The 11,812-nt window shown below is 39.1% G+C and overlaps 3 protein-coding genes across 4 annotated transcripts; 2 read left to right on the top strand and 1 right to left on the bottom strand.

Annotated features, from left to right (window-relative positions):
- The first annotated feature begins 20 nt into the window (after positions 1–20).
- kpna1 (karyopherin alpha 1 (importin alpha 5)) lies at positions 21–5,077 on the top strand. The gene is made up of 13 exons (XM_055154237.1): positions 21–169; positions 297–410; positions 487–586; positions 990–1,084; positions 1,159–1,290; positions 1,388–1,476; positions 1,627–1,726; positions 2,037–2,200; positions 2,296–2,374; positions 2,449–2,574; positions 2,689–2,816; positions 2,973–3,148; positions 3,388–5,077. The coding sequence occupies exons 1-13, from the start codon at positions 44–46 to the stop codon at positions 3,573–3,575; spliced, it is 1,617 nt and encodes a 538-aa protein (XP_055010212.1). The 5' UTR covers positions 21–43; the 3' UTR covers positions 3,576–5,077.
- On the bottom strand, positions 4,835–8,444 carry fam162a (family with sequence similarity 162 member A). Of its 2 annotated transcripts, none has more exons than XM_020925563.2 (5): positions 8,285–8,444; positions 7,574–7,675; positions 7,346–7,451; positions 5,564–5,672; positions 4,835–5,468 (listed from the first exon to the last, which is right to left on the bottom strand). In XM_020925563.2, exons 1-5 carry the CDS (start codon positions 8,325–8,327, stop codon positions 5,361–5,363), a joined length of 468 nt encoding a protein of 155 aa, XP_020781222.1. In that variant the 5' UTR covers positions 8,328–8,444; the 3' UTR covers positions 4,835–5,360. The 2 variants fall into 2 exon arrangements, with proteins under 2 accessions (XP_020781222.1, XP_020781221.1); XM_020925562.2 differs by having other exon boundaries at positions 7,346–7,454.
- mix23 (mitochondrial matrix import factor 23) lies at positions 8,375–11,557 on the top strand. The gene is made up of 5 exons (XM_020925726.2): positions 8,375–8,764; positions 9,842–9,967; positions 10,042–10,188; positions 11,144–11,203; positions 11,280–11,557. The coding sequence occupies exons 1-5, from the start codon at positions 8,654–8,656 to the stop codon at positions 11,328–11,330; spliced, it is 495 nt and encodes a 164-aa protein (XP_020781385.2). The 5' UTR covers positions 8,375–8,653; the 3' UTR covers positions 11,331–11,557.
- Positions 11,558–11,812: the final 255 nt, after the last annotated feature.

The raw sequence follows: 11,812 nt of genomic DNA on the forward strand, positions 1-11,812 counted from the left end.
TTAGTACATTAAACATGTTCACGTGTTTTCTTTAGACTACATCATGAGCCAGGGTAAAGACAATGCACGACTTAAGAGCTACAAGAACAAGTCCCTCAACACAGATGAAATGAGAAGGAGGAGGGAAGAGGAAGGCTTACAACTTCGTAAGCAGAAAAAGGATGAACAGGTCAGTCTGTCATGAGTAGACTTAAAATGTTCCAAAATAAAGAGACTCCCGCAGCAGGACTACTCTTTTACATAAAGTAACTAATTATTCGAGGTGTTGATTTGAAAACAATATTGTTCTATTTCAGCTTTTTAAGAGAAGAAATGTCGCCACAGTGGAGGATGATGGAATCTTTGAGGATGATGGCATGGCTGACAGTGGCTATCTGGAGTCCCAGGCGAACAACATGGACCCACTTTTGGTCAGAACAATAATAATTTATTAGAAAAAAGGTTTCTTACTCACACCAAATCCATAAATGTTGTCTGTTTGTACAGGGTGGGGTGATCTCAGAGGATATGATTCAAATGATCTTCTCCACTTCCCCTGAGCAGCAACTAATAGGTACCCAGCGATTTCGGAAACTCTTGTCTAAAGGTAAAAACTTATTTAACTGAAATGAAGTTTTAACATATTATACATAAAAATAAATTTATTTTGGTGGTGTGCACTTGATTGCACATTTTTACATTATTTAATTTAGCATACGACATTTGTAACAAATTCTTACTGCAGTTTATGATAATGCAGATGCTTTGAGCTCACAATCCTACTCATGGGTTTCAGTTTTTTGTTCAGCAACATTTTGAGGGCTGATTTTTTTATTTCTTTTTTCCTCCATTCAAAAGGCATATTTAGTTTAAAGTTGTTAATTGCTATGGCAATGGTCCCAATTTCTCATTATTCTAAAACCTCTGTTGTTGTTGTTGTTGTTGATATTGTTATTATTATTTATGTAATATACATAGTTTTTCTAATTTGTTTATTAATTTTGCAACAGAACCAAACCCACCCATTGATGAAGTAATTGCAACTCCAGGTGTGGTGGAGCAATTTGTTGAGTTTCTAAAAAGAAAAGAAAACTGTACATTGCAGGTAACAATGACATATATATATGGTCCCTTGGTTGTAAAGAATTTGTTATTTAAATAAATATATACATTTTAAAGTTTGAGGCAGCGTGGGTTTTGACCAACATTGCATCTGGTACATCACACCAAACACGTGTGGTTATTCAAGCCGGAGCTGTGCCCATTTTTATAGAGATGCTCAGCTCAGACTTTGAAGATGTACAGGAACAGGTATGGGAACTTTTGTGTCATAGCACCTAATGTCCAATTATAGTTTTTTTTTTTTTTACATACCAGTATTAAACAAAAAAAAAATTTTTCTCCTTAGGCTGTGTGGGCATTAGGAAACATTGCAGGTGACAGCACAGAATGCAGAGACTTTGTCATAGACTGCAATATCCTACCTTCCCTGGGGCAGTAAGACAACATTTTATAATACATTACTTTCAAGTTTGATTCTACCCACACAATTTATGTAGTTAGTAGTTGTTGTATTATACTGTCCCCAAGACATAGCTACTCATAGCTTTTCAATTTTTCAGGCCTAACATAAATAAATCTTTGCAGATTATTGGCCAAACAGAATCGTCTTACAATGATGAGAAACGCTGTGTGGGCGCTCTCAAACCTCTGCCGGGGCAAGAATCCACCTCCAGATTTTTCCAAGGTATGTGGTCAATATAAACACTGACTGTGATTACATGCACACTCGAAATCTGATTATTATCAGATTCTTGGAGTAAATAGATTAGAAAATTAGAAATGTAAACAACCAAATCTGATCCACGTAATCATGATTTCTTCATAATTATGATCCTTCTGATTACTTACATAAGATTTAACAGTTTGCATTAAAATTTTCTTAAAGGTCCAGAAATCAGATGATAATCAGGTTTTGGCGTGCATGTAAAGATAACCACTGTTATTCACAGGTAATTTTTCTCCTTGTGCAAATTGTGCTTCTCTTTATTTTTCAGGTCTCTCCTTGCCTCAGTGTACTATCTTGGTTGCTGTTTGTCAATGACACTGACATACTGGCTGATGCCTGCTGGGCTCTCTCCTATCTTTCTGATGGCCCCAATGACAAAATTCAAGCTGTTATTGACTCAGGAGTCTGTTGCAGGCTGGTGGAGTTACTCATGTAAGTCTTGTACAACTTTAAATCCATGATTTGTATGTTGTGATAATCATCATAATTGTTCCATATATTACATTACATTTAATTATCGTTTATAGGCACTCGGACTACAAAGTAGTATCTCCAGCTTTGCGAGCAGTTGGAAACATAGTAACCGGAGATGACTTGCAGACACAAGTAACAGCCAATGTTATATTTAATATGGAAGGCCGCAACATTTTTTAAACAATTCATAAAAATCCTTTTTACAGGTTATACTGAATTGTTCAGCGTTGAAGGCTCTTCTTCATCTCCTGAACAGTCCAAAGGAGTCCATCAAAAAGGAAGCTTGTTGGACAATTTCCAATATTACAGCAGGAAACCGAGCACAAATACAGGTTAGTTTAATGTTTGATTTGATCAAACACAAAATATAACTGATCTTAGATGTATTTAAAGTAGTGTGGGCTTTGTATTATGATTCACTAATATATGATTTTTTTTTCCACCAGATGGTTATAGACGCGGGGCTACTATCTCCTCTTATCACTATTCTCCAAGTTGCAGAGTTTCGCACTCGAAAGGAGGCTGCCTGGGCCATCACTAATGCCACTTCTGGAGGCTCTGCTGACCAGATAAGGTAACATCTGATACATGCTCTCTTCATATAGTAGTTTAGATCAGATTTTCTTTTGATATCCCACATGGTACAATTTTCAATCCTTGTTTTTCCATCAAGATGATTATTTGATTGATTGATTGATTTTTTTTTTTTGGAATGTGTTCATTTTTCTAGACATTTAGTGGATCTTGGCTGCATTAAACCACTGTGTGATCTGCTCACACTAATGGATTCGAAAATTGTTCAAGTTGCTCTTAATGGCTTGGAGAACATCCTGCGCCTGGGAGAACTGGAAGCGAAGAGGGGAGGAGTCATCAACCCTTACTGTGAACTTGTTGAAAAGTCTTATGGTAAAAAGATTAGACTATATTTTAGATATATATGTATTTAAAATATTGTGGCACAGTCTGAAATATGGACATGCCTACCTGTTCAGTAATCATTGTATTCACTTAATGGTACTGTATTTTTAACATAAAACATAATATGTTAACTACATATAACATTTCTTATCAATATAAAACAGTGGCATTCTTAAATATTTCTTGGTAGTTTTCTGAAAATTGAATGCACTGCTTTGCCATTTTAGGTTTGGACAAACTGGAGTTTCTTCAGGGTCATGAGAACCAAGAGATCTATCAGAAAGCCTTTGACCTGATAGAGCGCTATTTCAACACTGACGATGAAGACCCGTCACTGGCCCCGACTGTGGATCTGCAGCAGCAGCAGTTTCTCTTCCAGCAGTGTGAAGCACCTATGGAAGGCTTTCAGCTATAATGCTAAATCCTCCACTTTCATCCTTTCTGCTAATTTGTCTCTGAGCCCCCTGCCATTTTCCAGGGCACTCAAAAATTCAGCCTCCTTCTATCAGAGATGCATCACACAACTCTAAAGATCATGGGAATTATGGAGTGTTCCATGTGGGTCCTGTTCTGCAGTCTTGTAACCAGTGTATGCAGGTTCATTCATTCATTCATATGTGGAGACGTCCTGTCTGAACTCTGGAAGCATCGTTTAAATTGTAGAGTCTACCGTAGCCCCGTAGTGACTGTGACACCTGGGCCTTCCCCTGAGCAGATGTGTGCTTCTTGGATCCTCAACTCCGCTGAAAAAACATCTTTGGTTCTTAAGGAATCATTTCTGTTAAACTTTAGTTTGATTGTGGGAGTCACTTGGACTTAACTACTTGTCTGTTTAAAGCATTAACAACTCATAAGACAAACACACAGACTCATTTTAATCTCCCTCTCAGCAGTGTGATCTCATTTTCAATACTGGACTGACACTGAGACACTGAACAAGTTTGACTGTGGTCATTTGACTGAAATATGACCAGTCCCAACCCATCTTCTCAAAGGACTTTAAAAAAGGCACTTAACAGCTTCATCGTTTTCAGCCATGGGATAAACTTTTAGACAAATTAAGAATTTGTGCCACTGAGGGGCAAATGGCCATTTGCTGCCTCTCATGGATCTCATATCATGCATTCCTTTATAAGTAGTAACTTTCAGCTGCTGTGGTCCATTCAAAGAGTTGACTGCTTCCTGTCACTCATTCGTGAAAAAGCCCATAGAATGGGAATTTGAGTCTTCCCTTGCACTGAGACAATTTGGACATACTTGGACAGAAGAGACTTAAACCGTGACATCTGTCAAGCAGTGGATCATGCTTTTTTAATCATTGTACCATCATTTCTTTTTCTGCACTTTAGTTCAGGGTGTATTTGCTTTGAGAAATTACCTTTTTTTTTTTACTATTTAATTGGTGGATTATATAGGCTCTCTCTTCTCAGGTTTAGAGAGGTGCAGTTCATGTTCCCTCTAGTATGAAAGGGATTACAGTATATTTTATTTACAATTCTTGCAAGAGGGGTTTCACTTTGTCAAGTAAAATTTGGCACACTACTTAACAATCATCAGGTTGCCTCTGCAATGCTAGAACAAGACTAAGTTTTATCTAAATTGGCAATTTCTGATAAAACACAATAGCATTCCGGTATTTTTGTTTATGCCAAATTAATACAGCCATTTCCAGAGTGTGATTTATATATTGTTTTATTAAATTGGTGTTAGCATCAGCTGTGTTGCTGATTGTGCCATATTACAAAGGAAATAACTGTGGTAAACATAAATGAATGTTTATTTTCAACACCCACTATGCTCACCTTTCTTTTGTTTAAATCTCCTAAGAGATTACCCACCCTTCATGTTCATTACTGTTAATTGTATTAAGTTTGTGCAACTGTTATGTCATTTGCATAAAAGCTGTTCCATCAACAATCTACGTGTGGTTTTATTTGAAATATGGGTTTTGTGTTTTCATGGGTCTGGGATCATGGCATCTTTGAAAATCTCTCACTTCATTGCATTTTGTATTTTGCCATTTGCCTTCCAAAATCCTCAAATGAGCATCCTTTGATAAAAAGTCAGGCGATACATCAGTTTCTCAGTTCACTTACCGAACAATTAATTACAGTTAAAATAACTAATTACTGCCATTTAGTTTAAAATCAAATCTAAGTACTGGAGGTGCAAACATTAAAGCCTTTGGGTCTAAGAACCATCACTGGGTTTTTGCCACTAATGCTTCCCTTTCTTTTCGTGCTTCTTCTCTCCATTTGGCTTTTTTCTCCAAATTCATACTTGTCAAAGACTCGTGTCTTTCTGCAGCCTGCAGAACAGAGGAATATAATATTTATTACATAATAAACTATATTTAAATGCGACAAATAAACAAATCTGTGCAACTATGTTTTTGTGACCCACCTGTTTGCCCATCATAATCGTCACAAAACAAGACCCCAACGTGAGAGCTATCATCACATAGCAGGCCATCACTCGGACTTTATTTTTTGCAGCATCAAGCATCTCAAAACTGTAACAGAAACAATCCATAAATAAACAGAAGGGGGGGACCAGGCACAAAATCAAGCATATCTGATATCTTGATAAATATTTGTTCATATATTCCCTTTTTAGTTTTTTTTTGGAGGTATTCCACGAAGCAAGCTAAGGTAACAGCCCAGTTTATTCGGGCAGTCCTGTTTTCCTCAGTTCCATTCCACCAAAGTGATTGGCCAGAGGCGGCGCTGAGTCGCTGTAGTAACAAGCACCTGGGCACAAACCTGGTCGGGATCAGGCTAACTGTCAAGATTATATTAGCTTTGTCTCCAAGAACGTATAAAGAAACAGTTTAGTCGTATGTTTCAGCACGTGCACTCACACACCTGTGTTAGAACACCTGTCTATGTTTGATGCAGTTTAAAAAGTGACTTTTATAGTCGTGTGCACCTTGACCAGCTTTAAACAGCTGTATGCTCCTGTGGGAGCTGAACTCATCAAAAAGTCACAAACCATATAAAAGCCTATGGCCATTAATTAAAAGTATCTTGCACATGTGTCTGTTGTGCAGGGTCATGCAGCTTTTACACACAAATGCTGGTTTTGGACTCTTGAGGATGGACTGGTTTTTAGTGGGTTCTGTATGTTCGCTCCAACATGTCCGTCTCTCTCTCGTCTGCCTCTCCTCATCTCTTGCTCCCTGTCAAACTGCAGACACGTCGGCACAGAATTGATCATTTCTTATTAGGCTACATGTGAAGAGTTCAGTTTTACTTTTACACACAGTGGAAGTTAAGCTCTACATGTACACCAGGAAGGGGTGAGAGGCAACTTCATTCTTCTGCCTGCATTAACCAGGCTCGGCACTCCGCAGCCTGCCTCCTCTCAGTCCACAGAGGAACGAGGGTCGCATCTCATTTCTCTTTCCTCACTTCCTTCTTCTTGATTCCTCTCCTCAATCCTCAGCTGTCAATGAAATGCACCATATTAAGTGGTGTCCCAAGGGGTCAGAGATTGTGTCGTGTCTTTCCTCCTCAGATCAGAATGACCACCGGAAAAGTTCCGTGTCCCAAATCTCGTGTCCATGCACACTGTGGCTCCTTGCGCGCGCACAAAGTGCAGCTTAAACTTCAGGCCTGAATTAGCTTTGGTCAAACTCAGGCTTATTTCTGTCATGGAAAGACTTTAGACTTAAACTGAAGATGGAGCTCTTTTCATCTTCAGGATTTTAGAATATGCCTGGACTTGTTAATCAACTTTGATGGAAAACCCCCATATCATACAAATAATTTCTTATGAATTAATAAAAGCAGTGGTCGCATCAAAAATTAATAGGATTATTGTAAATTTTATTTTGGACATATTATTGTTGAGAGATTGTTAACTACTGGTAAGGGGCTACTTCTCGCACAAAGCACACAAGATCTTGTTCCACCCCCAATTAACAGAGTTTGAGTTTTTTACCATAATGTTCACAGTACTCATAATTCGATTCACCCTGGTAACAGAGACCTGTACTATGACAATTCAATTCATTGTCTTAGCTTTAGATCAAGGGACATCCACATCTTGACATCAGCCAGGCAGCCTCAACTACAGCATTACCCCCTTTGAACTGTGATTGGTACTAACTGCAGAAACAGATGCCTCTGTCTGTATGACGTGATGACAAAATAGGCCTGATACAAACAGAAAAATAGTTCTGACCTTATAGTCTCTGGGATCTGCTCAGGAGATTTAAACCGTCCAGCCCAGAGCAAAATCTTCTTGTCCCAATTAGAGGGTCTGTGGCCAGGGATTTTGAAGACATGAGCTGCTAATAGAGCAAAGACAGTATTTTTATAAGTGTAATAAACAAGTCAGCAGTAGGATTATTATTATTATTTAAGATTTTAGTTATTTGAGTATGTCCAACAAGGTAACAAATGTATTTACCTTCTGCTGCAGGAGGGGCTGGGGCAGATTCAGCCTTTACCTCTTGGGGTTTGTTACACATGTTTCTGCTGCATATTTTGTTTAATATTCTTGCTCTTGGACCTAACCACACATGGAAAGCTCAGTTAATCATAAGCAATACAAGGGCTGTAGTCCATTAGTTATAACTCATCAATGCTGTATTGCTGTTCTTCAGGCGACATCACAACATCCTATAGCGCAATATTATTTAATACAGATGAAGAGCAGCGAAAATGAATATTGGTATGCAGAATGCACATATTGTACATATTTTTATTTGTGCGAGATCCTAAACATTTTGAAGGATTTGGTAAGTGCCACGCCCCTCTTTTCATTACCTGCATCACAGGACAACTCTTTACTCAGCCAATTTCTTTAGTCCACTTAACTTAAAATAAGCATAATCTTCCATTCATTTCCAGTGTTCATGTTAACATTTTAGTATTAATTATGTTATAAAGTTACGTGAACAAGAAATCAGATATGCATTTTAATACCAACGTCATCAAATGCCACCGCTGTGATTAGCTACTAGCTAGTCTATGATTAATTTGAAAGCTGCTTAATCAAATAATATTAGCCAAGCTCTAATATAAGCTAAGTGAACTCAAGAGCCTACGTAACAGAAAGTACAACGAAAGAGTCGGGTGTCAACTGACAAAATAACGATAACCTGTGCAGCATACTAACCTAACCATCTTCCGATTCCGATTGTTGATGTAAAGAAACTCATCGTGACTCAACAAATTCGAGCAAACTAAAATACCATGTCAGTCGGTTCACTTTCGACAACTACAATGTCAACCAGCTCCGCTCCTTCCCCACCAAATGATCTTCAGTTATATGACAGGAATTTTTTTATTTTTTATTTTCCTAGAGATCCGGTTATTTGCCTGAGTAAAATTACACTAAATACTGGTTATACTGGTTCGTTTTGTCTAAATTCCTTCATTTTCTAACACAGCTAAAATATGATCTTTCATATTTAGATTTTAAAGGCACCAGTGTCTTTATAACTTCTTTTTACAACGTCTTTATATTTACTCCTCGCGCGTTCTAATGCGGCCTCGGTTAAACCGGCCTCACGCGCTGTTCCTCTGGAGGACCCCACAGTCCATTATGGCAGCGCCCGATGCAGTCTTAAACTGTGAGGACTTTTCAATGTTTCAGGTAAATTACAACTCATAAAATGGATATGCAATACAAATTAAAGCTTTTTTATTCATGCACCAGGGAAGGTAAATTGCTTTTTCGTTTATTTCTCTGCACTGATCGTATCCTCTCCTGGACTTCTCCATTGCTGGTATGGCAGCCCTGTTTGCTCAGACAAGGTTCAATGGGATAACCACAGCTGTATATATTACATAAGCTGCTCCTCTCCGAGTGAAGCTGTGGTTCTTCTGAAAGTCATAACTTTACAACTTTTAAATAGTATATACATATTTTTAGGATGTAAAACTTGTACCAAACTGTTTGCACACTTGTACACACACACACACACACACACACACACACACACACACACACACACACACACACACACACACACACACACACACACACACACACACACACTTACACACACACACACACACACTTAAACACACTTAAACACACACACACTTAAACACACTTAAACACACACACACTTAAACACACTTAAACACACACACACTTAAACACACTTAAACACACACACACTTAAACACACTTAAACACACACACACACACTTAAACACACTTAAACACACACACACACTTAAACACACACACTTACACACACACACTTACACACACACACACACACACACTTAAACACACACACTTAAACACACACACTTAAACACACACACACTTAACACACACACACACTTAAACACACACACACACACTTAAACACACACACACACACACACACACTTAAACACACACACACTTAAACACACACACACTTAACACACACACACACACACACACACACACACACACACACACTTAACACACACACACACACTTAAACACACACACTTAAACACACACACTTAAACACACACACACACACACACACACACTTAAACACACACACACACACACACTTAAACACACACACACACACACACACTTACACACACACACACCTACACACACCTACACACTTACTCACACACCTGCCCTCTCTTTTACGTCAAGAAATGATTAAATAAAATCTATGCAGTTAAACCTAATATTGTCTTTCCTGTTATGCAGGAGGTGCTGAAGGTGATGCGCACCATAGATGACCGCATAGTCCATGCCCTGAACACCACTGTGCCCACTGTGTCCTTCTCTGGGAAAGTTGATGCCACACAAACATGTAAACAGCTCTATGAATCAGTAAGTGTGTGTGTTGTTGTAGGGCCACTCAGATCACACACACAATTGACATACCGACAAATGTTGTGTTGCAGATGATGGAGGCCCATTTAAGTCGCGACAGAGCCATTAAGACCTGTATAGCCCAAACGTCTGAAATTGTGGGGCAACTGCGGGAGGCACGGTCAAAAGACGGGGACAACATGACCCTTTTAAAACAACTTAGAAAGGAGCAGACCAAAGTAATCCTGTCTCTTTTTTATTGGGTGTTTCCCAATTGCCAGGATCCTTGCCTTCTGAACCACTTTGGACAGAGCTACATCATTGGAGCTCTGCCAAGTGGTGTTTTAATTCCCGTAAAGCCATCACATCCTTCACGCTCGACTCCTCCATTTGTCTTGTTTACGAAGGATGCACAGATCCTTGGGCACCGCGGAGCACTTGAAATTGCCCACAATGCACTGCAACATCATTTTTTACAAACTTTATTTAAGCAGTAAAATGCATTTTAATAAAATAAAACTCATTCTACAATAAAAACTAAGTAAATATTCAGTTATTTTAGCCACATTGCTACAAATAACACTATTATCTCTTCGAAATAATTAAAATCAGGATCAAATGTCGCAAAATCTCTTAAAGAAGGGAACTGGGAATACAATTAACCGGATGCGTCCTGGGTGCCTCCCTCGGGAGATGTTCTAGGCATGTCCCACCGGAAGGAGGCCCCGGGGATGACCCAAGATATGCTGGAGGGACTGTCTCTTGCCTGGCCTGGGAATGCCTTGGGGTCCCCGAGAAGAGCTAGAGGAAGTGGAGGGTGAAGAAAGTCTGGGTGTCCCTGCTTAGACTGCTGTCCCCTGTGACCCAGCCCCGGATAAGTGGAAGAAAATGGATGGACACATAAAAACACTTCTGAACACTTTGTAGAAGCATTGATGTTTATTAAAACTCAAGAGCTTTATCACTTTTGATTTGATCACTTGACACGTGGCAGTCGCTCCCTCTGGAGCCTGTTCCAAGTGCTCTTCCAGGAGCTGTGAGCAGGACACTTGGCTCTGCTACAGAGGTGCCAACTCTGGAGTAGTGCTAAAAACTGGTCTTTGGAAGACGGATCTTGGGAATTGAGAAACACCCATTGTCTTGTTTAAAAATGTACACCACTTCTCCAGGCCTAATAACTTTTCTCTTTGACAGCTAAAGCTGATGCAGTCTGAACTTAATGTTGAGGAAGTCGTTAATGACAGAAGTCTGAAGGTTTGTCAGCTGTTTATATTTTATTTTTGTAAAGTTAGTCAGTTTGTTGTGAATGTTTGTTGTGTTTTATACCTAGGTCTTTACTGAAAGGTGCAGAATCCACTATACACCTCCTAAGGTTGTATGAGCCAGTGACCAGGAACCTGAGCGGGGATCTGAATCATGACTGGAGCAGAGTCCTGATGCAGGCCATTCACATCCAGGACACTCTGACCTCTAACAGATATATTCCACTGTTATTGTTGTCATGCATTTACATTGCTGTTAAGACAGTCCTCTGTGTGCTCATTTCTGGAGAGACATTGTATAAATGCATAGCTTTTTTTTAAGATAATGAAATATTTCTATCAGAAACACCGTCTTTGTGCCCGGTTTGTTACTCAAGGTCAAATATGTACAGCATGAGGGTGCTCTCACCTCACAGCAAGAAGGTCCTGGGTTTGATTCCTGGACTGGAGGGCCTGTCTGACTATTATGTTAAATGGAGTTTGCATGATCTCTTCATGTCTGCAGTATATCACAAAATTATCAGTTGAAATGGTACCTCTGAAACCTACTCTACAGTACTAGTGACAATAGGGCTTTCTGTTTTTGTTAATTAAAATGTTA

The sequence above is a fragment of the Boleophthalmus pectinirostris genome, unplaced genomic scaffold, assembly GCF_026225935.1.
Source record: "Boleophthalmus pectinirostris isolate CB_2022bp ecotype Guang Dong unplaced genomic scaffold, ASM2622593v1 HiC_scaffold_186, whole genome shotgun sequence".
In the NCBI taxonomy this organism is placed as follows: domain Eukaryota; kingdom Metazoa; phylum Chordata; class Actinopteri; order Gobiiformes; family Gobiidae; genus Boleophthalmus; species Boleophthalmus pectinirostris.

What these genes read in the sequence shown, in the direction of transcription:
- kpna1 (XM_055154237.1), top strand. Translation starts at nt 44, where the DNA reads ATGAGCCAGGGTAAAGACAATGCACGACTTAAGAGCTACAAGAACAAG. An exon ending in ATCCTACCTTCCCTGGGGCA is followed by an intron (nt 1,477 to 1,626) that starts GTAAGACAACAT and finishes AAATCTTTGCAG; the next exon opens with ATTATTGGCCAAACAGAATC. An exon ending in ACTTGTTGAAAAGTCTTATG is followed by an intron (nt 3,149 to 3,387) that starts GTAAAAAGATTA and finishes TTGCCATTTTAG; the next exon opens with GTTTGGACAAACTGGAGTTT.
- fam162a (XM_020925562.2), bottom strand. Translation starts at nt 8,327, where the DNA reads ATGAGTTTCTTTACATCAACAATCGGAATCGGAAGATGGTTAG. An exon ending in AGCCCCTCCTGCAGCAGAAG is followed by an intron (nt 7,455 to 7,573) that starts GTAAATACATTT and finishes TTGCTCTATTAG; the next exon opens with CAGCTCATGTCTTCAAAATC. An exon ending in CGATTATGATGGGCAAACAG is followed by an intron (nt 5,469 to 5,563) that starts GTGGGTCACAAA and finishes TCTGTTCTGCAG; the next exon opens with GCTGCAGAAAGACACGAGTC.
- mix23 (XM_020925726.2), top strand. Translation starts at nt 8,654, where the DNA reads ATGCGGCCTCGGTTAAACCGGCCTCACGCGCTGTTCCTCTGGAGGACC. An exon ending in GTAAACAGCTCTATGAATCA is followed by an intron (nt 9,968 to 10,041) that starts GTAAGTGTGTGT and finishes GTTGTGTTGCAG; the next exon opens with ATGATGGAGGCCCATTTAAG. An exon ending in TTAGAAAGGAGCAGACCAAA is followed by an intron (nt 10,189 to 11,143) that starts GTAATCCTGTCT and finishes TCTCTTTGACAG; the next exon opens with CTAAAGCTGATGCAGTCTGA.